At 63.1% G+C, this 22816-nt stretch overlaps 14 protein-coding genes across 14 annotated transcripts; 8 read left to right on the forward strand and 6 right to left on the reverse strand.

The window, feature by feature from the left end:
* Nucleotides 1–152: 152 nt before the first annotated feature.
* On the reverse strand, nucleotides 153–971 carry OSTLU_4341 (predicted protein; the record flags this gene model as incomplete). The annotated part of the gene is made up of 2 exons (XM_001422407.1): nucleotides 153–488; nucleotides 579–971. Coding segments are annotated over 2 exons (729 nt in total), but the record flags the coding sequence as incomplete, so codon positions are not given.
* Nucleotides 972–1599: 628 nt separating this feature from the next.
* On the forward strand, nucleotides 1600–2052 carry OSTLU_42308 (predicted protein; the record flags this gene model as incomplete). Its single annotated transcript, XM_001422364.1, has 1 exon — nucleotides 1600–2052. A coding segment is annotated over one exon (453 nt), but the record flags the coding sequence as incomplete, so codon positions are not given.
* Nucleotides 2053–3121: 1069 nt separating this feature from the next.
* On the forward strand, nucleotides 3122–3847 carry OSTLU_5174 (predicted protein; the record flags this gene model as incomplete). Its single annotated transcript, XM_001422365.1, has 1 exon — nucleotides 3122–3847. A coding segment is annotated over one exon (726 nt), but the record flags the coding sequence as incomplete, so codon positions are not given.
* Nucleotides 3848–4860: 1013 nt separating this feature from the next.
* On the reverse strand, nucleotides 4861–6007 carry OSTLU_28596 (predicted protein; the record flags this gene model as incomplete). The annotated part of the gene is made up of 1 exon (XM_001422408.1): nucleotides 4861–6007. The coding sequence occupies one exon, from the start codon at nucleotides 6005–6007 to the stop codon at nucleotides 4877–4879; it is 1131 nt and encodes a 376-aa protein (XP_001422445.1). The 3' UTR covers nucleotides 4861–4876.
* Nucleotides 6008–6089: 82 nt separating this feature from the next.
* On the forward strand, nucleotides 6090–7529 carry OSTLU_42228 (predicted protein; the record flags this gene model as incomplete). The annotated part of the gene is made up of 2 exons (XM_001422366.1): nucleotides 6090–7108; nucleotides 7166–7529. 2 exons carry the CDS (start codon nucleotides 6090–6092, stop codon nucleotides 7527–7529), a joined length of 1383 nt encoding a protein of 460 aa, XP_001422403.1.
* Nucleotides 7530–7760: 231 nt separating this feature from the next.
* OSTLU_18900 (predicted protein) lies at nucleotides 7761–8612 on the forward strand (the record flags this gene model as incomplete). The annotated part of the gene is made up of 1 exon (XM_001422367.1): nucleotides 7761–8612. The coding sequence occupies one exon, from the start codon at nucleotides 7761–7763 to the stop codon at nucleotides 8610–8612; it is 852 nt and encodes a 283-aa protein (XP_001422404.1).
* A 454-nt stretch (nucleotides 8613–9066) lies between these two features.
* On the forward strand, nucleotides 9067–10767 carry OSTLU_18901 (predicted protein; the record flags this gene model as incomplete). The annotated part of the gene is made up of 1 exon (XM_001422368.1): nucleotides 9067–10767. One exon carries the CDS (start codon nucleotides 9067–9069, stop codon nucleotides 10765–10767), a length of 1701 nt encoding a protein of 566 aa, XP_001422405.1.
* A 229-nt stretch (nucleotides 10768–10996) lies between these two features.
* On the reverse strand, nucleotides 10997–12580 carry OSTLU_3270 (predicted protein; the record flags this gene model as incomplete). Its single annotated transcript, XM_001422409.1, has 2 exons — nucleotides 10997–12256; nucleotides 12407–12580. Coding segments are annotated over 2 exons (1434 nt in total), but the record flags the coding sequence as incomplete, so codon positions are not given.
* Nucleotides 12581–13094: 514 nt separating this feature from the next.
* TPR7 (TRP-containing protein) lies at nucleotides 13095–13877 on the reverse strand (the record flags this gene model as incomplete). The annotated part of the gene is made up of 1 exon (XM_001422410.1): nucleotides 13095–13877. The coding sequence occupies one exon, from the start codon at nucleotides 13875–13877 to the stop codon at nucleotides 13095–13097; it is 783 nt and encodes a 260-aa protein (XP_001422447.1).
* A 759-nt stretch (nucleotides 13878–14636) lies between these two features.
* On the forward strand, nucleotides 14637–15116 carry OSTLU_18904 (predicted protein; the record flags this gene model as incomplete). Its single annotated transcript, XM_001422369.1, has 1 exon — nucleotides 14637–15116. One exon carries the CDS (start codon nucleotides 14637–14639, stop codon nucleotides 15114–15116), a length of 480 nt encoding a protein of 159 aa, XP_001422406.1.
* A 122-nt stretch (nucleotides 15117–15238) lies between these two features.
* On the reverse strand, nucleotides 15239–15895 carry OSTLU_42284 (predicted protein; the record flags this gene model as incomplete). Its single annotated transcript, XM_001422411.1, has 1 exon — nucleotides 15239–15895. The coding sequence occupies one exon, from the start codon at nucleotides 15893–15895 to the stop codon at nucleotides 15239–15241; it is 657 nt and encodes a 218-aa protein (XP_001422448.1).
* Nucleotides 15896–17946: 2051 nt separating this feature from the next.
* Nucleotides 17947–18273, reverse strand: ELIP19 (possible early light inducible protein; the record flags this gene model as incomplete). Its single annotated transcript, XM_001422412.1, has 1 exon — nucleotides 17947–18273. The coding sequence occupies one exon, from the start codon at nucleotides 18271–18273 to the stop codon at nucleotides 17947–17949; it is 327 nt and encodes a 108-aa protein (XP_001422449.1).
* Nucleotides 18274–18948: 675 nt separating this feature from the next.
* Nucleotides 18949–19482, forward strand: OSTLU_28605 (predicted protein; the record flags this gene model as incomplete). Its single annotated transcript, XM_001422370.1, has 1 exon — nucleotides 18949–19482. One exon carries the CDS (start codon nucleotides 18949–18951, stop codon nucleotides 19480–19482), a length of 534 nt encoding a protein of 177 aa, XP_001422407.1.
* A 252-nt stretch (nucleotides 19483–19734) lies between these two features.
* OSTLU_42299 (predicted protein) lies at nucleotides 19735–22410 on the forward strand (the record flags this gene model as incomplete). The annotated part of the gene is made up of 2 exons (XM_001422371.1): nucleotides 19735–20762; nucleotides 20817–22410. 2 exons carry the CDS (start codon nucleotides 19735–19737, stop codon nucleotides 22408–22410), a joined length of 2622 nt encoding a protein of 873 aa, XP_001422408.1.
* Nucleotides 22411–22816: the final 406 nt, after the last annotated feature.

Genomic DNA, 22816 nt, shown 5'->3' on the forward strand with positions numbered 1-22816 from the left:
GTGATTACCTAATAATGTCTAGTGCGCCGCGACTAAGATTCAGGACTTAGCGTCGGCTTCGCTCAACGCCGCCGCCCGCGGCGCGAGAAGAGTCGACGCCAGATGGATTTTTTTCGTGACTTTTCCCGCGCTCCCGCGTCGTCGTCACGACGCTCGGGTGTGATCCACGGATGTTTCAACGCCTGGCGCGCCGTCAACCGCTCGTTTGGATCGCGTTCGAGGACGCGTGTCATGAAATCTGTAAAGCCGTCGTCTCCGAGCCGTGCAATTTCGCCGAGGTCTACGCTTTCGCGAAGCACTTTTTGGTACGTATCCCACGCACCGTCGGCTTGGTAAAAGTACCGTCCCGTCGCTAACGCGTGAAGCGTCATTCCGAGCGCCCAAACGTCGGCTTTGAACCCATCGCACGGTTCGCCCTCGCAACACTCGGGGGCGGTGAACGCGGGCGTTCCCGGAGTTTTCCCCACGAATTCGTGCGTCCGCTCGAGCTCCGACGCGTTGGCGTTCGTTTTCGCGTTCGCTTTTGCTTTCGCCCGCGCCTTCGCCTCGCGTCGACTCCCCACTACGATCGGTTTCACGCGTGTCGCGCACCCGAAATCCCCGAGCTTGTACGCGCCGCTCGCGCTCGCGAAGATGTTTTGCGGCTTGACGTCGTAATGCGCGATGTTTCGCGCGTGACACGTCCGCAGCGCGCGCAAAATATCCCGCGCGATCGCCTTCACGTCCGATAAATCAAACCTCTCGAACGTGTCGCGCTCATCGTCCACCACGCTCCCGCGCTCGCAATATTCCATCACGATTTTCGCCGTCGACTCCCGCGCGTCGTTCACCCACTCGTACGCTTGCACCACGTTCGCGCACCGACACTCGCTCTGCATCCTTATCTCTTCCTCCGCCGCGTCCAACAGCGTTCGCGACGATCCCACGCGCACGTTCGCCAATTTTCTTTTATTCAACTCCTTCACCGCGTACGCGTTCGCGCGCCCGCGCCCGCTCGTCGTCGTCGCCGTTTCCTCCCTCCCCGTCGTCCCCGTCGCCTCCGTCCCCGTCCCCGTCCTCGTCCTCGTCCCATCCGTCGTTTCGCTCTTTTCGCTCGCGTATTTGTACACCTCGCCGTACGCGCCTCGTCCGAGCGTCTCGCCTCGCGTCCCGTACGCGCGACGCATTCGCCTCGACGTTCGCCGCGCGCCGCCGCGCGCCGTTCGCCGACCGCCCGTCGCCGCGCGTCGTCCGCAGCACGTCCGCGCGAGGGCGTCGCTCGAGCTCGAGTCCGCGCTCGAGTCCGCGCTCGAGTCCGACGACGCCGTCGCGCGCGTCGGCATGGACGGTCGACGACTCGACGCGTCGCGTCGTGACGATCGCGGCATCGATCGGTGACGGGGCGTCGCGAAAAAGTCGGTCGGTCGGGCGGTCGGCGATGGATGTTCTGGTGCGTCGAATGCGTTCTCACGCACCCTAAACCCTAAACCCTAAAAAAAAATGAGTACATCTACGATGTACTCAAGTCCATCATCGCGCCACGGAATCGATCGCCGACGCGGACGGCGAATCGATCGCGTCGCGCGTCACGTCGCGTCGCGCGCGAAACGACGATCGCGCATGCGCGCGGGCGACGACGCGATAGCGTCCGCGTCGCCGCGCTCGATCGCGGCGCGCGCTTCGACGCCGCGCGATTCGGCGTCGCAGAGAAAGCGGTGCAACTGTAAAAATTCAAAATGTCTCAAGCTGTACTGCGAGTGCTTCGCGAGCGGGAAGTACTGCGACGCGTGCAACTGCGCGGGGTGCAAGAACAACGACGAACACGCGCACGAGCGACAGTCGGCGATCGAACAGACGCTGGAGCGGAATCCGAACGCGTTTCGACCGAAAATCATCAATCAGACGACGAACGGGACGCTCGACGGCGCGGGCGCGGGCGACGGCGCGACGACGGAGGCGAGGCACAATCGTGGGTGTCACTGTAAACGGAGCGGGTGCTTGAAAAAGTATTGCGAGTGCTTTCAGGCGGCGATATATTGCGTGGAACGGTGTCGGTGCGCGGAGTGTAAGAATTTCGAGGGGAGCGAGGCGCACGAGGAGGTGAAGCGAACGCACGGACCCGACGCGAGGTTTCACGATCACGCGAGTGCGGTGGCGTCGCCGAGCCCGGGGCGGAGGAAGATGCTCGCGACGCAACAGACGATGAGCGGGCGCGAGGGCGGACACGCGCTCGTTCAGGCGTCGCCGAAGCGTGGAAATCAGAGGGCGTCGATGGAGAGCGATTCGAGCGGCGGCGGCGAACGCGGGGCGTCGTCGCGGTATCAGAAGCGCGCGCCGTCGCGCGAAGCGGTGTCGGTGCCGTTGATGCATAATCTGGTGCAGCAAGGCGCGGTGGAGGAACTGGCGCGCATTTTACTCTGCGTCGCGGATGAGACGAAGGCGTCGACGCCGAGCGACGGCGCTCGCGTCGGCGTCGCCGCCGTCGCCGAGCTCGCGGCGAACGCGACGAACGAACGTCACGGAAACGACGCGAAGGACGATGATGAAACTTTAGACGATTTGATGTGCGACGAAGCCGCGGATGAGATTCGAGGCGCCGCGAAAGTCGCCGCGAGCCACGCCGCCGCCAAAGCCGCGTACGCCGACCGCGAGCGCGCGCTCTTGGGCGAGCTCGAGCGCGTGGTTTCGCGCCTGACGCACAACGCCAAGGCGCGCGTGGAGCACGCGAAGAAGCAGCAGCGCGCGGTGAAGCAGCGCGTGGCGTAGCGTAGCAAAAGAGTAGCGGCGCTCCACCGTCGACGATTTGTAGCGACGCCGAGCAACGAAAGCGCCTCATCCTCCACACTCGCGCGCGCTCGGACGCCGTTTGCGACGTCCGACGCCGTGTAAAAACGAAAACACATCACACATCGCGTCGCACGTCGGTCGGCGCCCTACCTCGCGCGCTCGAGCGCGTCGTTTGAGGCGCGAAAGCGTTCGTCAGGGCATGTCCGCTTCATCCCTTTCGACGCCTCGAACGTCGCGCGTTCGCCGTTTCACCGCGCGCGATCGCGCGTTTCAACGCCGACGATGCGGCGCGCGCCGCGCGCGCGCGTCGAGCGACGCGGCGACGACGAGAATCGCGCTCGACCGCGTCGAAAAGGCGAAAGAGACCAAACGCTTGGACCTGAGCGGGCTCGGCTTGCGAGAGATTCCGGGCGAAGCGCGAGAATTGAGCGATTTGATCGAATTGCAGGTGTCGAATAATTTATTGTACGAAATACCGGGCGATTTGATCGCGAGGTTTGAGAAATTGGAGCGATTGGGATGCGCCGGGAATCGCCTGCGAGCGCTGCCGCGCGAGGTCGGGGGGTTGAAGTCGTTGCGGGGAATCTGGGCGCACGGGAATTTGTTGAATCGCGTGCCCGAAGAGATTGGCAATTGTGAGAGTTTGCGAAATTTAGTGCTCGGGGGCAATCGCCTGCGCGAGCTGCCGAAGACGTTGGGGAACTTGAAGAACTTGGAAGAGCTTTCGGCGCCGGGAAATCAGCTGACGTCGCTGCCGGATTTGGGATCGATGCCGCTGTTGCGAGAGATTGATTTACACGGGAACGCGATAGAGGCGTTACCGGAAGATATGTCGGGCCTAAAAGCGCTGGAGACGCTGAGCTTACAAGGGAACAAGCTGAAGACGATTCCCAAGAGCGCCGCGACGCTGCGACGTTTGCGGGCGTTGAATTTAGCCGAAAACGTCGTCGAACGACTTCCGAGCGAAATATCTGAGATGACGATGTTGACATCGCTTTGGTTGTACTCAAACGCCTTGAAAGAGTTACCGGAGACGATGAAAAAGATGCCGTCGCTTCGTCAGCTGTGGATCGAGGGCAACCCGGAGATTGCGGTCGACGGCGCGCTCGACGACTTTGTCGCCGCGATGGCGGGTCACAAGACGCTGAAAACGCTCGGCGTCGACCAACACCAGATCGCGCGCTCAAAAACGCGCGATGAATTCGTTTCAGAGGCGGAAATCCCCGAAGAGGCCCCGGATGGATACTTCAAGCTCGTGCGATGGGACTCGGCGAATGGCGACTCGCGCGCGCCCGTACTCATCGTATCGTTTGGAAGCGCCCCGGGCGTGCCCAACTGGGGCGGATTGTTGAAAAAACTTCAAAAGAACGCGAAAAGTGGGGACACGTACGACGTGCTGTACGTGTGCGACGTCGAGAGATCGTGGTACATGTCCAACGTCATGAGTGTCGATCAAGACGCCGAGTTTGAGCGATGGTCATCCTATCTGCGAAATGCGTGCGAAAACTACGAGCGCGTGCTGTACATCGGTGATTCTATGGGCGCAAGCGCGTCGTTGATGTTCGCCGAGCACGCCACGCGCGTGCTAGCTTTTTGCCCGCAAGTCGATTTATACGCTGCGAGCATACGCCCGTCGCGCTCGCAAGCGTGGTTTCGCCGTTTCAAGCGCGTGCTCACGTCTGGTCTCGAGAAATCCGCCGCGAAAGTGTCTGTCCACACAGGCTCGTGGGATCACGACAAACATCAAGCTTCGCTGCTACCACAAACCAAGATTGAGCACGTGGTGCATCGCGTGGATTCGCACAGACTCGCTCTAGCGCTCGACGGCGAAGAGAAATTGTTGCCGATCATCCAGGGCGCTTTTGAGAGCGAAATCGCGATCGCGCGCGGTGAAGTCGCCGTATCCGCTAGCGGCGATGGCGCGAACGTGGGTAAGTCTCACAGCGCGTTAGATGCGTTCGCGCCTTGGCAAAGTATAGAACTCAAGTAGAATTCGTTGTCGGCGGCGTTTGTTTGTTCGCGCGGGGTAAAAGTTCGTCGCGTCGCGCGTTTCGCGCCGAATTTCTCATCTCTAATATCATGTACATCATTTCTACGCGTCTACTATTTTTCACGATTTTTTCAAAGCCTTGGCGATGGCGAACGCGAGGGTCGGCGGGGCGAGCTCGGACGCCGTCTCGCCGTGCGCGTTTCGAAGCGTGGCATCCGCGCCGTGTCGTAACAGCGCATCCACCGCGTGCTTGCGATTGAACAAGCACGCCAAGTGTAACAACGTCATCCCAGAATTATCCTTCGCGTTTACATCCACGCCATGTTCGTCGAGAAGACGCTCGAGCCCGATCGCGTCGTTCGCCTTGATGGCTTCGCGCGCGCCCGCGCTCGAGGCGTCGTACGACGCCAAACCGTCGTTCCCGTTCGCGACACCACCATTCGTCGTGAGAAGCGTCGCACGATTCAACATAAACGACGACGTGGCCATCGGCGTCGTTTGCATCGTCGTCGTTCGCGTCGTCGTCTCTCGCATCTCCTCCTCTTCGAACGCGCTCCCGCTCGAATCGTCCCTCCGCGCCTCCCCTTCCCCTCGTTCGCCCAGCGCGTCGCTCGTCCCGTGCACGCGCATCGTCGATCGCAGTAAACTCTCCAAACCACCACCACGCCTCGGAATCGGCGCGTCGTCGTCGTCGTCGTCGTCGTCGTCCTCACCCGCGCTCGCGCCGTTGTCTCGTTCGCCGTCCGTCCTCGAGCCTTCGACCCCTCCCGCGTCACCTCTCACCCCCAGCGTCGCCCGTTCCCGCGCCCCTCCCGTTCCCGCGCTCGTAAAAAATTCCACGACCTCATCGCACGCGCGCAATTCCCGATCGCGTCCCACGGCGTCGAGTATGAACTGAAATCCTTCCCTGCGCGTCTCGCGCACCGCCGGCGTTCGCACCAGCGCCTTCTTCGGCATCGTCGGCAATCGCGCCTCGTGCCTTCCTCGCGCCGTCAGCGCGCGATGCAGCGCTTCGAACGCGCTGTACCGCTTGTGCGCGCGAAACGTCACCGCCTCGCGCGTCGTCGTCCGGTCGTCGTCGCAATCTTTCTCGTTCCCATCGTCGTCATCGGTTTTCGCGCGCGCGCGCGCGATGGCGACGTACCGAGGCACGTCCGTGACGAGCGCGACCTCGTAGTACTCCGTCGTCGTCGGCGCGCCCGTGTCGCGATCGACGAGCGGCGCGCCGTCGCCGACGACGACGCGAAACATGTCGCGATGTGACGACGCCGGTCGCGACGCGACGCCCGCGCGTCACTCCTCGACGTCGCGCGCGTCTCGAGCGCGCGACCGCATGCCGCGCGGACCGCGCGCGAGCGCGAGCGGCGCCGTCGGACGCGCGGACGCGCCGTACGACGCGCTGAATCGCGTGCGCGAGAGCGGCGAGGGCGTCGATGAAATTCATCGACGTTGGCGCGCCGCGCACGCGTCTGGAGACGCGCCCGAGATCGAATTCGCGCGCGGGAGCGAGGGATTACTGCCGGAGTACGACGTCATCGTCGTCGGCGCGGGACTGAGCGGATGCACGATCGCCGAGCGGTGCTCGAGGGCGCTGGGGATGAAGGTGTTGACGCTCGAGCGGCGCGCGCACGCGGGGGGGAATTGCTACGATTACGTCGACGCGCGGAGCGGGATACGATGCTCGAAGTACGGCGCGCATTTGTTTCACACGAAACACGCGCGCGTGTGGGAATACGTGACGCGGTTCAGTGAGTGGGTGCCTTTCGATCATCGCGTGCTCGGTCGGGTGACGCGGACGAGCGCGAGCGAGGAGGGGAAGCGAGCGCGCGTGCTCGTGCCCATACCGCCGACGCGAGCGACGGTGAACGCGCTGTTCGATGATGCAGACGTGCGGAGCGATGAAGATATGGAGGCGTGGTACGAACGGGAGAGGATTCATCCCGAGGGCGGGCGGGCGCCGGCGAACGGCGAGGAGGCGGCGCTGTCGCGCGTCGGACCGCGGTTGTATGAGGCGATATTTAAGCATTACACGAAGAAACAGTGGGATAAGTACCCCGAAGAGTTAGACGCGAGCGTGTTGATGCGGTTGCCGTGTCGAACGAGCGCGGACGATCGGTACTTTAACGACCCGTGGCAGGCGTTGCCGAGACGCGGGTACACGAGAATTTTTGAAAACATGCTTCACGGGGACGAGAACATCACCGTTCGGCTGAATTGCGATTATTTCGCGATGAAGCGGGATGGAACTCTTCCCAAACACAAATTTTTAGTGTACACGGGACAGATTGACTCGTACTACGCCGCGCTTGGTATGCCAAAGTTGGAGTACCGCTCGTTGCGCTTTGAGGAAGAGTACGTCGAGGGCGTTAAAGACGAAGACGCCGACGATGCCGATGCCGACGACGACAGCGGCTTGTTTTTCCAAGAGGCGATGGTGGTGAATTATCCTGGCCCTGACGTTCCGTTCACGCGTATCGTCGAGTATAAACACATGCCGAACCAACCCGAAGGTAGACATCGCGAACCGGGCACGCTCGTCGCCCGCGAGTACTCGAGCGCGACGGGCGAGCCGTATTACCCCGTCCCCAACCCCGAAAACCGCGCACTGTACGAAAAATACGCGGAATTAGCGAAACATGAACCTGGGGTCGCCTTCGTCGGTCGTTTGGCGAGTTACAAGTACTTCAACATGGACGAAGCCGTGTTAAACGCGCTCGAAATGTTTGACAACTTGCGAGACACCGGCGCGTTGGTCGTCAAGGAAAAATCTTGATCAATTCGCGTGGTCGTGTTTTTGGGTCTCCGTCGCGTCGAACGAGTTCTACACGTTGTTTCTGTGGATGTCAAATTTTTCTAGAATTTTTACCGTCACTCGACCGTCGATTCGACCGCGCGATGCACAGGTCGATATCCGCCGCGCGCGGCTTGGCGCCGCGACCATCAGCGAGCCGCATTCGCACGCGCGCGCGCTACCGCAAGAGGCGTGAACCGCCGTGCGATCGACATGGGTGTATCAAACACCGCCGTGTGCGCGTTCGGCGTGCAATTCTTCGGCTATATCGCGCTGTCGACGGCGCTAGAGCTCTGGTTTTACGTCGACTGGAGCGGCAAACGCGACTCGAGCGCGACGCATTCGCGCAAAATACAGCGCCACAAACGCGCGTGCGGCACCGTTCGCGCGCACAAAAGTGACCCATGGGGGCTTCCATTGTATCAGCTGCTGTGCGCGAGAAAACCGAGGCCGGATGGGCGAGACGAGTGTTTTGAGCATCATCGATTGTTCGCGTCTGTGAATTTGCTGACTTCGGCGACGTTTGCGGGCGTCGTCGGCGAGACGGTGAATCGCGGGGCGCCGTACACTTCCCTATACGGCGGCTCGGCGTTTGATTTGAATTGTGGAATTTTAGCGTGCGTCTGGGCTTTCGTGAAAGCGGTGGCGTGGCAGAGCGTCGCCGAGTACGCGTGGCATCGAGCGATGCACTCGCGGTTCGCCTACGCGAGATGGCACAAGGCGCACCACGCGTACGCGAGCCCGTGCGTGTGGTGCGATTTGTGCATACACCCACTCGAGGCGTTGGGGTATTATGTGATATTGTACAGCCCGGCGTTCGTGATACCGATGCCGAAGGCGAGCTTTTTGGCGTACATTTGCGTCATGGGCGTGGCGGGAGTCTTAGATCACAGCGGCGTCGACGTCGCCGTGCGCGCGAGAGGGTGCGGCGTCGCCGTGTACGACACTAAGTTTCACGACTTGCACCACGCGCGGTTCAACGTCAACTACGCGTTTCCGTTTGATTTCATCGATCGCGCGTGCGGGACGTACGCCGAAATCAAACGCGACGCGCGCGCCGGGTAGGATTGTCGTGGATTAAATTAAAAGCACGATTAGGATTAGGACGACCCATTAGGATGTTTCATTAAGAGCGCGATCGGGACGATCGATCGATCGGTCGAGCGACGTCGTCGCGTTCGACGACGACGCGTCTCGCGTCTGCTCCGCGCCGCGTTCGCGCCGCGTGGTCGTTTCACACACGGCCCGACGCCGCGATGGATGTGCGATCGCGCGTCCGCGGCGTCGCCATCGACGCGCGCGTTTCGCGATGGCGACGCTCGCGGCGCGCACCGACGGCACGCCGGACGCGCGCGAGGTGTGGCGACGCGCGCGCGATGACGAGCGCGCGACGCGCGCGCGCGAGGACGCGATGCGAGACGAGGTGCGACGACGACGACGGATTCGACGACGGATTCGGATTCGACGACGGATTCGACTGGACCCGACTGACGACGAGGGCCGATCGCAGGCGAACGCGATGCGAGCGACGATCAAGGAGCTGCGCGACGAACGCGCCGCGCTGTTGGCGCGCGAGGAGCGCGTGACGCACATGGTGGACGTCGCCGATCGAGAGTACCGCGCGGAGAGGAAACGGTTCGAGAGCGCGCTCGCGGAGACGCGAGACGAGGTGAAGGCGCTGCGAGCGAAAGCGGCGAGCGAGGCGAACGAACGCGAACGGGATCGCGCGCGGCGCGGCGCGATGGAGCGCGAGAGCGCGGACGCGCGCGAGGTCGAAGCGGCGCTGTCGAGACGGAGGGACGCGCTCGAACGCGAGGTGGAGGCGCTCAAGGAAACGAATCGCGAGCTTCGTAAGGAAGCGGTGCGCGCGAAAACCACGGGGCAACGCGCGGAGTGGCTCGAAGGCGAGGCGGAGCAAACGCGCGCGAGATTGAGCGCGAGCGAGGCGACGGTGAAGCAACTCAGGGCGGATTTACAATTTGAAAAGTCAAACGCGACAAAGTTTGAGAGCAAGCTCATCGCCGTCGTCAAGGAAAAAGAAGCATTGGAAAAGGCTCACCAGGCCAAGGACGCAAAGATCGAGCAGCTGCAGAATCGCGTGGACGAGCAGGTGAAGAAACTAGGCGCGGCGTCGAGCGAACTTCAATCGCTCGCGGCAACGAAGCGCAAGGACGCCGACTTGAGCGCGCGCGAACACGAATTAAAGGTGAGCTACGCCGCGCTGAAAGCGCGAGAGGCGTCGTGCGCGAGTCGTGAGAAGGCGTTGGCGTTGAAGAAGGATGTCGGCGCGCGAACCGAGGCGTCGGCGGCACTGCCGTCGGCGTCGATGACGCCGACTCTGGCGACTACGCCGGCGTCGACGTCCAAGCCGCCCATCTCCAGATTTGCCGATATCGCGCGACGATACGTGTTCACGCCCGGTTTGAACCCGCGCGCGAACGACACACCGACGAAGACGACGCCACTGAGCGCAAAGTCCAAGCAGCTCTTCGCCGCGGTGGTGGACAAGGCGCAAAGCGCGGCCAAGGCGAGCGCGAGCAAGGCGGAGCGGGCCAAGACGGCGACCGCGGTCGGGATGTTCAACGCGCTTCAATCCGTGGTGGGGTTCAAGGACGGCACCGCGTCCACGTCTGAGCCGAAGAAGATCGCCGCACCCGCGCTGACGCCGTCTAAGAAGACTTTAGAGACGCACTTTCCGTCGTCACCGACGAAACCGACGCCCGCGAACGAGAAACCGGCCGAGGAAAAGGCGTCGGAGAAGAAATTTTCGTTGGAAGAATCCGAGCGTCCATCGACGCGTCGATCCCGACGCGCGGCGCCGACCGCGACCGAGACGGAGGACGCGCCGAAACCGAAGAAGGCGCCGGCGAAGAAGAAGGCGAAGGCGGCGGAACCGGCGACGGAACCGGCGACGGAACCGACGACGCGAAAGCGCGGTCGAACCGCGAAGAAACCGTCGACGTCCGAACCCGAGCGCGAGGCCGATGCGGACGACGAACCGGAGGTGAAGTGCGGACGCGGCCGTCCGCGCAAAACCGTCGCGGAGGACGACGTGAACGCGCCCAAGCCCGCCTCGCGACCGCGAGGTCGACCGAAGAAGTCCGAAGCGGCGTCGACGGCGAAAGCCGACCCGCTCAAGCACTTGCAAGATTTCTTAAGTTCAGGCCCGAAGGAAGCGGCGCCGACGACGCGTCGATCAACGCGAAGTCGCCGCGCGTGAGCGCGTTCGGACGACTGAAGAATAGAGATTTGATGAAATAATACACGACGCGCGTTTTAGCACACGAATCTCGTCCATCTCGTCCATCGTAACAACTTACAACAACGCGCGATGATCGACGTCTACGCGGTTCGATCTCCTACTAAAACGTTTTCTTTTGCTTTGGAAACTTGCTCGGCCACGACCCGTTGGGCTGCGATTTCGCCGCCGACCGAGAGGGCTTGACGTCCAACGCCGCCTCCAACGCGTCCGCGAGCGTGTTGCACCGCACGAGTTCGATGCCAGTCTTTTTACCCATCTCTGGCGAGCTTCCAGCCTCGGGCAAGAGCACGCGCTTGAACCCCATCGTCGCCGCCTCGGCGATGCGACGCTCGGCTTGCATCACCGGTCGCAACTCGCCGCCCAAGCCGACTTCGCCGAAGAAGCACATATCTGGCGGAAGCGGTTTCTCGACGAAACTACTCGCGATCGCCAGCGCGACGGCGACATCCGTGGATGGATCTTCGAGCTTCATACCACCCACGATGTTGATGAAGACGTCGTGCTTTTGCAGGCGTCGACCGAGGACGAATTTCGCGAGCACGGCGAGCAAGAGTTGCATGCGTTCGAATCGCAGACCGACGGCGGTGCGAATCGGCGGCGCGCTCATTCCACCACCTTCGCCCGCATCCGCGCGCTCGTTCGTGAGCGCTTGGACTTCGAGCATGAACGGTCGCGAGCCTTGCACCGTCACCGTCGGCGCCGCGGAGACGTCTGGGCTCAAGATGCGTTCGCCGAGGAAGAGCGCCGACGGCGACGCCACAGGTTTCATGCCCCCGTCGCTCATTTGAAACACCCCGACTTCGTCCGTGGAGCCGTAGCGATTCTTGTGCCCGCGCAAGATGCGCACGGCTCGATCGGCGTCGCCCTCCAAGTAAAGCACGACGTCGACGATGTGCTCCAACACGCGCGGACCCGCTATGTCGCCGGATTTCGTGACGTGACCGATGATGAACACCGGCATCCCCGTCGTTTTCGCCGCGTGCAACAGCGCGGTGGCGCACTCGCGCACCTGAGACACGCTTCCCGGGCTTCCCGTGGCGTCTTCCAAGAACACGGTTTGAATGGAATCCACCACGAGCGCCGCGGGCTTGAGCGTCGACACCGCCTCGAGAATATTTTCCAGGCGCGTTGCGCTGTATAAATAAATCCCGTTCGGATCAATCCCCATGCGCTCGGCGCGTCCGGCGACTTGCTCCACGGACTCTTCGCCAGACGCGTAAAGCACGCCTCCCGCGGCGATCGATTCGTTCGCGCCGTCTTCTTCGCCCTCTCGTTCCTCGCCTCGCGCGCCCAGAAGTCCCGCGAGCTGTAACAAAATCGTCGACTTCCCCACCCCCGGATCGCCACCGACGAGAATCATCCCGCCCGGAACCACTCCCCCGCCTAACACCCGCTCGATCTCCTTCCCCAATTCCTCTCTCAACCGCATCCTCGGCATCGTTTGCCTCTCCCCGTTCGCTCGCGGCCTCAGCACGTCCCCGAGCGCTCGCGGCGCGCTCGTCTCCGCGACCCACCCGAGCGCTCGCGCGCCGTCGCTCGCGCGTCCTCGCCCGTTCGCGTTCCCGCGCGTCGTCGCGTTCTCCGCCATCCGCGCCACCGCTCGCGCGCCCGCCCCGCCGCCCGCGCTCGCCTTCCCCGCGCCGCCTCCCGAGGTCGGCGCCAGCGCGATCGCCTTCATCGTGTCCCAGCTCTTGCACGCCGGGCACTGTCCCAGCCACTGCCGCGAGTCCTCGCCGCACTCGGCGCACACGTACGCCGTCTTCGTCTGCGACCCCGCGCCGCGAGATCCGGATCCGGCGCGCGCGACGACGCCGCGTCGCGTCGTCGTCGCGAATCCACTCGCGGTCGACGTCGTCGACGCGCGCGCGCCGGTGCCGTGATTCGAGCGCGGATTCGCGCCGCGATTTCGATGCCGTCGACCGCGCCGATCGCGCGTCGTCGTCGAGGGCGTCGCGCGCGGCGAGGTCGTCGAGATCGTCGTCGCGAATCGGCGCATCGTCGTCGCGAACGCGCGCGCGGTGACGGTCGTCGAGCGCGCCTCGAGCGCGACGCGCGCGAGCAGGGACGCCGCGGCGCGACCGCGCATGCGACGCGGCGCGACGTGACGACGCGACGCGCGCCAGAACGCGTTCGAACGCGCGAATCGATCGGTCATTCGCGTCACTCATCTCCACTCGAATGCGTCACCCGAACGCGCATTTAAGGCACGTGATGGACCGACGGCGCGGAGCGACGCGGAGCGAAGAATGCACGCGACGCGGTGACGTGGAATGATTTCAGAATCGTCACGATTGAAACATCGAACGCGAGAGCGCGCGCGAACGCTCGCGGTCGCGGCGACGCGCGTCGCGAAGACGCGCGAGCTCGTCGTGGGGCTCGGCGTCGTACGGATCCAAGCGGAGACACGCGGCGAAGTCGCGCTCGGCGGCGGCGAAATCGCCGCGACCGACGAAGGCGCGACCGCGACGACACAAGATGCGCGCGTCGTCGGGCGACGCGCGCAAATACTCGGATAAATGCTCGATCGCTTCGCCGTAGAGCTTAAGACCCATGCACGCGGCGCCGAGGTTGCGGAGGCACGCCGCGCGGTTTTTCAAGCACTCGTCGGCGTCGAACGGGTTCTTGCCCTTGACGAGATTCATGATCCCGAGCGCCTGCGCGTAACACTCGCGCGCTTCCGCGAATTCTCGACGCTCGTAGTGCGCGTTGCCCTTGCATCGCAATTCGCACTGCTCGTTCAGCGCGCCGACCAAGTCTTTGGTCTCTAGATTCGCCTCGCGCGTGGTTCGCTTCTTGAACGCGTCGTGTCCATCGTTTTTGGAATCGCTCAGATAGTTCACCATGAAGCGCTCGATCTCTTCCTCCGACGCCCGTCCTTCGTCCAGCGCCGTCTGCATCTCCGAAAGCATCCGCAACACCAACGGATTCGTCGCCCACTTGCCGAAATCGCCGTTGGCGTCGTTGCGAAACGTCGAAATCACCGCGCGCAGCGCGCGCGTCCTCAAAAACGGCGCCACGTTCCGCTGCGCCTCCTCGTTCGATCGCAGCACGGCGTCGCGAAAATCCATCGCGTCCACCCTGTGCGCGATTCGATCGAGTTTCCGCAGTTCCTGCCGCTGATGCTCCCGCATCAGCGGCGCGTTTTCCTCCGATTTGCAAAACGCTTGGAAATCCCGCGCGAACGCGTCGTCGTCCATCCCACCGCCGCGCGACGCGCCGCGCGCGCCGAACCGCGCGCCGACGCCGTCGAAATCGCCGGCGTCCACGGAGGCGTCCATGGCACCGGCGTCGGCGTCACGACACCGCGCACGCGTCGCCCTCTGACGAACGACGGACGAAAAAAACGCTCGCCGAGACGCGCGTCGACGGGCCATCGCGCGCTGGTTTTGAACGATTAGGTCAAACGCGCGCGTACCACGCGTCGAGGTTCGACGCGTTTCCTCGAACGACGCATCGAGGTTCGACCGATGTTTCGATCGATCGATCGATCGGCGCGATCGCGGCCGCGTCGCGTGATCGCGTCGTCGCGATCGTCGACGCGACACGGCGACGCGCGTTCGCGAATCGTCCATCGCGACGCGCGCACGGAGCGCGCGAGCGATCCGACACCGACCGCGCCGATGATCGCCCGCGCGCCGACGCTCGCGGCGACGCGCGGCGCGACGACGCGCGCGGCGACGCGACGAGGCGAAGGCGCGGGACGCGCGCGCGGCGCGGCGACGCGCCGGGGCGCGACGAACGACGCGGACGCGAAGACGACGACGGCGACGACGACGACGACGGCGCGACGGACGTTCGTGCTCGACGGCGCGCGGGGGGCGATCGCGATGGCGATGGTGATGGCGCGGGCGGAGAACGCGCGCGCGCTGCTGCAGCCGAACGACGAGGAGGACGAGGCGTTCTTGGCCAAGGCGCGGGAAAACCGCGCGCAGAGGATACAGAGCGAGGTGGCGAAGGAGAAAAAGTACGTCAACGATACGGGGTATAAACAAGACGAACCGACCGCGAAGGTGCAGTTGGCGGTGTATAAATTGTCGAAGAGCGGCGCGCAAATCGCGAGCGGGAACCTGAGCGACGCGGCGAGCGAACTCGGCAAGGGGGATTGGGTGACCTACGCCGTCGACGGCGCCAAGGCGTTGAACGCGTCGAGCGATGGAAGCGATTTCGCGTCGAGCGTCAAGGCGCTCGAAAAGGCGTGTGAGAACGGTGACGACGCCGCGGCGAAGTCGGCGTATCGCGCGAGCGCCGAGGCGTTAAAGGCGCTCGCCGCGAGCGCGGGCGTCGCCGACAAGCTGCGATTGTTGTGAGCGATCGATCGATCGATCGATCGAGCGCCGATGACGACGACGTCCACGTTCGTTCGTGACTTTGTTTTGTGATGAAAGTTTTCTAAACATATTATATGATACACGTCCCCGTCCCGCGTCGCTCACGCGTCGAAGAGCGTCGATTCCGGGTCAAAGTACGCCTTGGCGTCCTTCGCCTTGACCTGCTTCACGAGTGCGGCGTACTTGCCCATCAAAGGCTTGACGATTTGCCACACCGGCGTGAACACCCACGGGGGTTCGATGAGCAGCACCTGAGAGATGCGCTTGGGAAAGTAGTCGAAGATGCACTTGATGAAAAACTTGACGAAGTCGATGTCGGCGTTCTTCATCGTGAACCCGCGCAGGTCGAACACGCACATCAGCGTCTCCGGCGCGCCCGCGCCCTCACCGCGCAACTGCTCCAGCGCTTCGTCGACGAGTTTCACGCACAATCGACACGTTCGCGAGAGTTCGCGCGTCTCCACGTCGTGCTTCGTCAGCGTGACGTACACCACCGGCCGATTCTGCGCGTCGCGCTCGCCGAGCAGCACAGCCTTGCCGCTCGCCGCTTCTTCCGCGACTTCGCTCGAGAGTTTCAGTTCGCTCTCTCCGTACCCCGAGCGTCGCCATTCGAGATATTTCAGCGTCTTAGCGCGCGCCTTATCCGCGTCCAATTTCCTGTCCCGCAGAAACCACGCGAGCAACCAATCGGGCGCCGACGCCAATAGCTCCGCGTCGTCCGACGCGTCGTCCGAGGCGTCGTCGCGAGACGCGCGCATGACGGCGACGCCTCGCTCGATCGCGTCGTCGTCGAAAACGTCGAGCGTCAAACCGGCGTCCGCCGCGGCGACGCGCGGCGATCTTCGACACCGCGACGCGCGACGCGCGCGCGCCACGTTACGCCCGCATGGCGTCGCGCGCGCGCTCTGTCGCGTCTCTAACGTCGCACCCCGCTGGATCGTCATCGTCGACGTCAGACGGCGCGCGCGAGTGCGGCGCGTCGTCGTCGACGGCGAGCGGCGACGCCGTCGTCGAACGCTCGCATCGCGCGAACTCTCGCAAATCTCTCGCGCGCAGTTCGCCGCGATACACTTGCTCGCACACGTGCAAAACGCGTTTTAAATCCCGCTCGCACCGCTCGAGCTTGATTCGCATCGCCTCGCATCGCCTGTTCGCGTCGCTCTCGGCGTTGCGCGCGCGCTCGCGAATCGCGTACGCCTCGTCCCGCTCGCGATTGACGAGTTCGTACGCCGATTTCAGCGCGTCTCGCTCCTCTTGCAGCGACGATGCCGTCGACGACGCTCGTCGCGCGTCGTTCGAGTTCGTCCCATCGCTCTTCGTCCTCGTCTTCGTCTTCGTCTTCGTCGTCGTCGTCGTCGTCGTCGTCGTCGTCGAGACTCTTCGTTTCGCCGCTTCGTCATCCTTCGTCGAACCGCCGCGTCGCCGACCGCCCCGCGCCACGGCGTCGTCGACTCGCGCGACGATCGTCGTGCTCACGCGAGCCTCTGACAGCAGCGCTCGCCGCGCGCGCCGTCGTCGCGGCGACGCGTTCGCGTCGTCGTCGTCGTCGTCGTCGTCGTCGTCGTCGTGTATTTTTATCGCCGCGCGACGCCGATCGATGCGCGACGCGCAGCGACTCACCGCGCGACGACGACGCGCGTCGACGTCGTCGCGATCGGACGCGATCGCGCGAACGACAACTCGATGGGCCAGGGACGTGGAGCGACCGCTCGCGCGCGCGCGAAGGCGCGCGCGATCCATCGCGAGTCGCGTCGTGACGATTCGATTCGAGCGTGCGAGTGTTTTTCGTTTTCATCAAAGTCGCGCGCGTTCATCGCAATCGTTTCGCGCGTGTTCACCCCTCGTCGGTCCTCGTGACTTCGCCGCCCCGCGAGTCCTACGCGTCGCCGTCGCGTCGCAACTCTCGCTCGCCGTCGTCGTCGACGTCGTCGTCTCGCCTCGTCTCGTCGTCGTCGTCGTCGTCGTCGTCGGTCCGCGTCGTCGTCATCGCCTCGATCTCTCATCACCGCGACGTTCGCCGCGACAACCGCTCGACACGAACGAAACGTTTGCGTTCATTCGCGGCCGCGTCGTCCGCGCGTCAGCGCGCGTCGCCCGCGCGTCGTCGCGAACGACGACGTGTCCGAGATCTCGAGAGTGACGAAGTAAGTCCGACGTCTCGACGACGCGATGATCGTCCGACGTCTCGCGCTCGAGCGTCGTCGAGACGTCATCAACGCGCCTCGTCACGATTGCCCTCGTTCCGCGCCATGTCGCATCGCGTCGCGTCGTCGCCGTCGCGCGTCGCGATGCGACGTCGCGATGCGACGTCGCGATGCGACGTCGCGATGCGAGTGAACTCGAACCGTCGCGCGCGCCGACGCGAAAAACGACCCGTAAGCGCCAAAACGCACCGTCGCGATCACGAACGCTCCAGTGGGATCGCGCTTTAACCCGACCTCAACTTTTCTCGAGCTTTCGCTCAGATCAAGTGTAGTATCTGTTCTATTATGTTTAAACACATAATGAGGCTTTCTTAAGCCTTCATTAGTTTAACCGAATTTCTTCAGAGGGCGTTATTCAAACAGGCTTGTTTACAAGTCGAATACGCGAGCATGTTCTTGGCCTTGCACTTTGCCTCGAACGTGTACCTCGATTGCCCGCGTCATTGGCACCGCACGCGAATGTGATTTCGCTCCACCGTCCAGCCCGCGCGAAACATCGCTCGCGACGCCGCATCGAACGCGCGTGCGCGTGCCGTTCGTTTTTTAAATCAATATAATGTTGCATCATCGCATCTACGAGCCGTTTCGCGCGCGCGGTAGTCAACTCAAAACACGCTTCGCCCGAGCGCGGCTTCGACCAAAGCCGTGCCGACGAAGCCCACCATGGCTAACCGCCCGTGCGCGCGCTCGACGTCGGGGTTTAAATTCAACGCCTCCATCGCCAAGAACCCGCTCATCCCTTTCTTTTCCTTCAACCCGTTCGGGTCGGCGCCGTACTCTTGCGGATTAAACTCGAAAGGCGATATGGATGCCCACGCGATGAGACAACACAGCGCCACGGCGACGAAGCCGCCCGTCGCCGTCGACGCTTGATTCGCCAGCGTCGCCCCCGATTGCGCTTCGATTTGCGCGCCGATGGCGTACCCGGCCATCGCGCACCGTCCCGCGATCGTTTCGTACGCCCAATCAGAAGCGCCAGACGCGGCGTCTTCCACCGCCGGCGCGTCGTCTTTTACCGCGCGCGTTCGCGTCGCGACGCGTCGTCGCGCGCGCGCCGTCGTCGCTCTCGTCGTCGCCCTCGTCGTCGTCACGCTCGCGTTCGTCCGAACGCGCGCCGCCGGCATGACGAGCGAAACGCGACGCGACGAGTCGATGAGTGGCGCGACGTCGACGCGCGCGGCACGAGCGATTGAGTGATTGAAACGACGATTGACGACCGCACGCGTTCGCGCGCCGCGCGATCGTCGTCGATGTCGACGACGCGCGCGATGCGCGTCGCGCTCGACGCGACGAGCGCGCGCGGCGCGCGACGACGCGAGCGATTCGAGCGTAAACATCGCGCGCCGATCTCGATGCGCGTCTCCGACGGTGGCGCGGATAACGTCGTCGGTCGTCGCGCGCGATGCGGCGACGCGCGATCGGCGCCGATCCGCGGCTCGCGCGTCCTGACGGCGGCGTCGCCTGGGAATCAGTCGTCGACGTCGGAATCGATCGATCGACTCGGGAGTCGATCGAACGACACGAGTGGAACGTCTTCTTCGCCCGCGGCGCCGGCGCCGGCGCCGCTGACGCCGCCGAACGCGTCGCAGCGGCGCGTGATCGATCAGATGATCACGCTGCGCACGCGATTGAACGAACGCGTGGCCAAGGCGAACGCGTTCGCGAAGTTTTTAGAGAAAACGCTCGTGGAGCGAGACGCGGATTTGGTAAACGCGAGACGCGCGTTGGCGCGCGCGGCGATGGAGGCGGAGACGCTGCGGGGACTGGCCGAGGACGCGCGACGCGGGAACGGTGCGCCCGACGCCTTGATCGCCCGACTCGATCGCATGGCGAAAGCGCTCAAGGAAGACGCCGACGACGCCGATGCGCACTGCCTGCGCCAAGTTCCGGTGGCTTGGCAAGGCAACGCGTCGGACGTGCGCCTGATGGGATCGTTCGACGACTGGACGCGAGGCTTTCACTTATCGCCCGAGTGGCACGGCCACGGCGACGGCATGAGCGACACGTTCGCGTGCACGTGTTTACTCCCGCCCGGGACGTACGAGGTTAAATTTTTAGTCGACGGCGAATGGCGCACGACGGATGATTGGAAAACCGTCGGCGAAGGTTTCGAGCGCAACATGCTTCTCGAAGTTCGCTGACCGCGGCGAATTCGGACGCCCGAATTCCTCGCGCGAGCTGTGTACGCATACATTCTGACAACATCACATTCTTATTCATTGAATCCCGACGGACGCGCGCGCGTCCGTATCGTCCGCGCGACTCGAAGCGATTTGACTTCGACCTCGACTTCGGCGCCCAGACTGCCCGATCACGCCTCGGCCGCGCGGAATCGCGCCGCCGCCGAATTCGCGCGACGCGTCGCCATCTCGCGTCGCGCGCGCGCATCGCGCATGGCGCGCGCGCACGAATCCGAGTCCGCGACGACGTCCGCGCTGTCGCCGACGCGATACGCGCACGAGGAGCGCGTGTTGCGCACGCCGCACGACGTCGAGGCGTGGTGCGACTACCTCGACGCGATCGACGCTGGCGACGAAAATGACGACGACGACGACGCGTCGCGCGCGATCGATCGGTACATGATATACGAACGGGCGATAAAACATAACGCACACTCGTATAAACTGTGGTACCGGTACCTCACCGAGCGCGCGCGACGCGATCGAGGCGCGCGATTCGACGACGCCGCGCGAGCGAAGACGCGCGCGTGCTTCGAACGCGCGCTGACGACGATGCATAAAATGCCGAAGATATGGATAATGGCGATAGAATACGTGAGAGATGCGTGCGCGTTGATCACGGAGACGCGAAGGATGTGCGATCGCGCGCTGCGGGCGTTACCGGTGACGCAACACGAACGCGTGTGGGCGCCGTACGTGGAGTTTATTCGGCGAGACTTTGTGCCGATTTCGACGGCGCGGCGAGTGTACAGGCGGTATTTGAAATTCGAGCCAGGGCACGCGGAGGAGTACGTCGAGTTTTTGCGTAAAAAGCAGTGCCACGGCGAGGTGGCGAGTAAACTCGCCGAACTCGTCAACGACGACAGCTTCCAGTCGCTCGCCGGTAAGTCCAAGCACGCGTTGTGGCTCGAACTGTGCGACGTCGTCACCAAGCACCCGCCCTCGTCGGACGCCGCGGACGAGACCGATCGCGCGCTGGACGTCGACGCCATCTTGCGCGGGGGAATTCGAACGTTCACAAACGAGGTCGGGAGGTTGTGGACGGCGCTCGCGGATTATTACATTCGCCGCGGCTTGTTTGAAGCCGCGCGAGACGTGTACGAGGAGGGCGTCGAGAGCGTCTCCACCGTGCGCGACTTTTCGTTGATTTTCGATGCGTACGCGCAGTTCGAAGAGTCCGTCATCAGCGCGAAGATGGAAGCCGGCGAGGACGAAGACGAAGACGAGGACGCGGACGACTCGTCGACCGCGGATCCGTCGATCGACTTCGTGTTGCGCGACGACTCGTACGCGAGCGTGGAGCTTTTGCTCGCGCGATTAGAACACCTCATGGAACGGCGACCGGAATTGCTTTCGTCGGTAATGCTGAGACAAAACCCGCACAACGTGCACGAGTGGGAAAAGCGCGTGGCGCTGTTCGAAGGACAACCGACGAAGCAAATCTTGACGTACACGGAAGCCGTCAAAACGGTGAAACCGGAGCTCGCCAACGGACGCGTCGCGTCGCTTTGGGTCGGATTCGCAAAGTTTTACGAAGACCACGGAGACTTGGAGAGCGCGCAGACGGTGTTTGAGAAAGCCGTGGGCGCCGAACGCGCGGCGACGTTCAAGACGGCGGACGATTTAGCGACGTGTTGGTGCGAGTACGCAGAGATGCATTTGCGGCACAAAAATTACGACGAGGCGTTGGCGGTGATGCGTCGAGCGACGACACCGCGCGAAGGCTTCCGCGAACCTCGCACGGCGGCGGAATACGACGCGCTGCCGGCGCGAGACAAGGTTTTCAAATCGCTCAAGATGTGGACGTTGCGCGTCGACTTGGAAGAATCCTTGGGCGACTTGAAGTCGACCAAGGCGGTGTACGACGAGATGATTTCGATCAAGGTGGCGACGCCGCAGATACTGTTGAACTACACGCACTTGCTCCAAGAGCACAATTTCTTTGAAGACGCGTTTCAAGTCTTCGAGCGCGGGGTGAATAGTTTCAAATTTCCGTACTCGCGCGAGCTGTGGGCGGCGTATCTCACGCTCTTCGTCGCGCGTTTCAAGGGCTCGAAACTCGAGCGCGCGCGAGACTTGTTCGAGCAAGTGATTGAAGAAGCCCCGGCGAAGGAGTCGAAGCAATTTTTCTTGGCGTACGCCAAACTCGAAGAGGATTACGGCCTCGCCAAGCGGGCGATGGACGTGTACGAGCGCGCCGTCAAGCGCGTGCCCGTGGACGAGAGACTGGGGGTGTACGACGTCTACGTGGCCAAGGCGATGGAATTTTTCGGCGTCGCCAAGGTGCGCGACGTCTTCACGCGCGCCGCGGACGACGGCGAGCTGTCGAACGACGTGAGCAAGACGTTGACGACTAGGTTTGCGGAGTTTGAGCGCAAACTCGGCGAGATCGATCGCGCGCGCGCCCTGTACGCGCACGCGTCGCAGTTTAGCGATCCCACAAAGGATGCAGATTTCTGGTCGACGTGGCACGAATTTGAGGTTCGTCACGGCAACGAAGAGACGTTTCGAGAAATGCTTCGAATCAAGCGCGCCGTCGCCGCGAGCTTTTCCGACACCCACTTCAACGTCTCCGTCGTCGCGCCGGACGTCGACGCGGCGAAGAAGACGACGGATTCGGGCGACGCCATGGCGCGACTCGACGCCGCCCACGAGGCGCACGCGGCGGAGAACGCGGCTTCCATGCCCGGCTTCGTGCGTTCGCACGTCGAAGGCGCGTCGCCGCCCGCCGCCGCCGTCGCTGTCGACGCGGGCGACGACGCCGAGATCGATTTGGACGCCCTGGAAGCGCCCGCCGGCGTGTTCTCCGGCGTCAAGCGCGACGCCGCCGCCGCCGGTCTCGGCGCCATGGCGCGATTTAAGAGCGCGCGCGCGAACGATGACGAGTAGAGCGACGACTCCAGCGCGGGGCAGCGCGCGCGAATAGTAAAAAAGAAAGAACAAATCTCATCAATGAAATCATCAAAATGGAAAACATTGATAGGAAGTCAAGAAACTTGTATCCAAATTCGACCGCTCACTCACTCACTCTTTCACTTTCAAAAAAATCAAGGCTGGATTTAGCCAGTTCGGCACTGGTCAAGCCCCCTTTGACAAACGTTATCCTTTTTAGGGTTTAGGGTTTAGGGTTTAGGGTTTAGGGTTTAGGGTTTAGGGTTTAGGGTTTAGGGTTTAGGGTTTAGGGTTTAGGGTTTAGGGTTTAGGGTTTAGGGTTTAGGGTTTAGGGTTTAGGGTTTAGGGTTTAGGGTTTAGGGTTTAGGGTTTAGGGTTTAGGGTTTAGGGTTTAGGGTTTAGG

The sequence above is a fragment of the Ostreococcus lucimarinus genome, chromosome 19 (genome assembly GCF_000092065.1).
Source record: "Ostreococcus lucimarinus CCE9901 chromosome 19, complete sequence".
Lineage (NCBI taxonomy): Eukaryota > Viridiplantae > Chlorophyta > Mamiellophyceae > Mamiellales > Bathycoccaceae > Ostreococcus > Ostreococcus sp. 'lucimarinus'.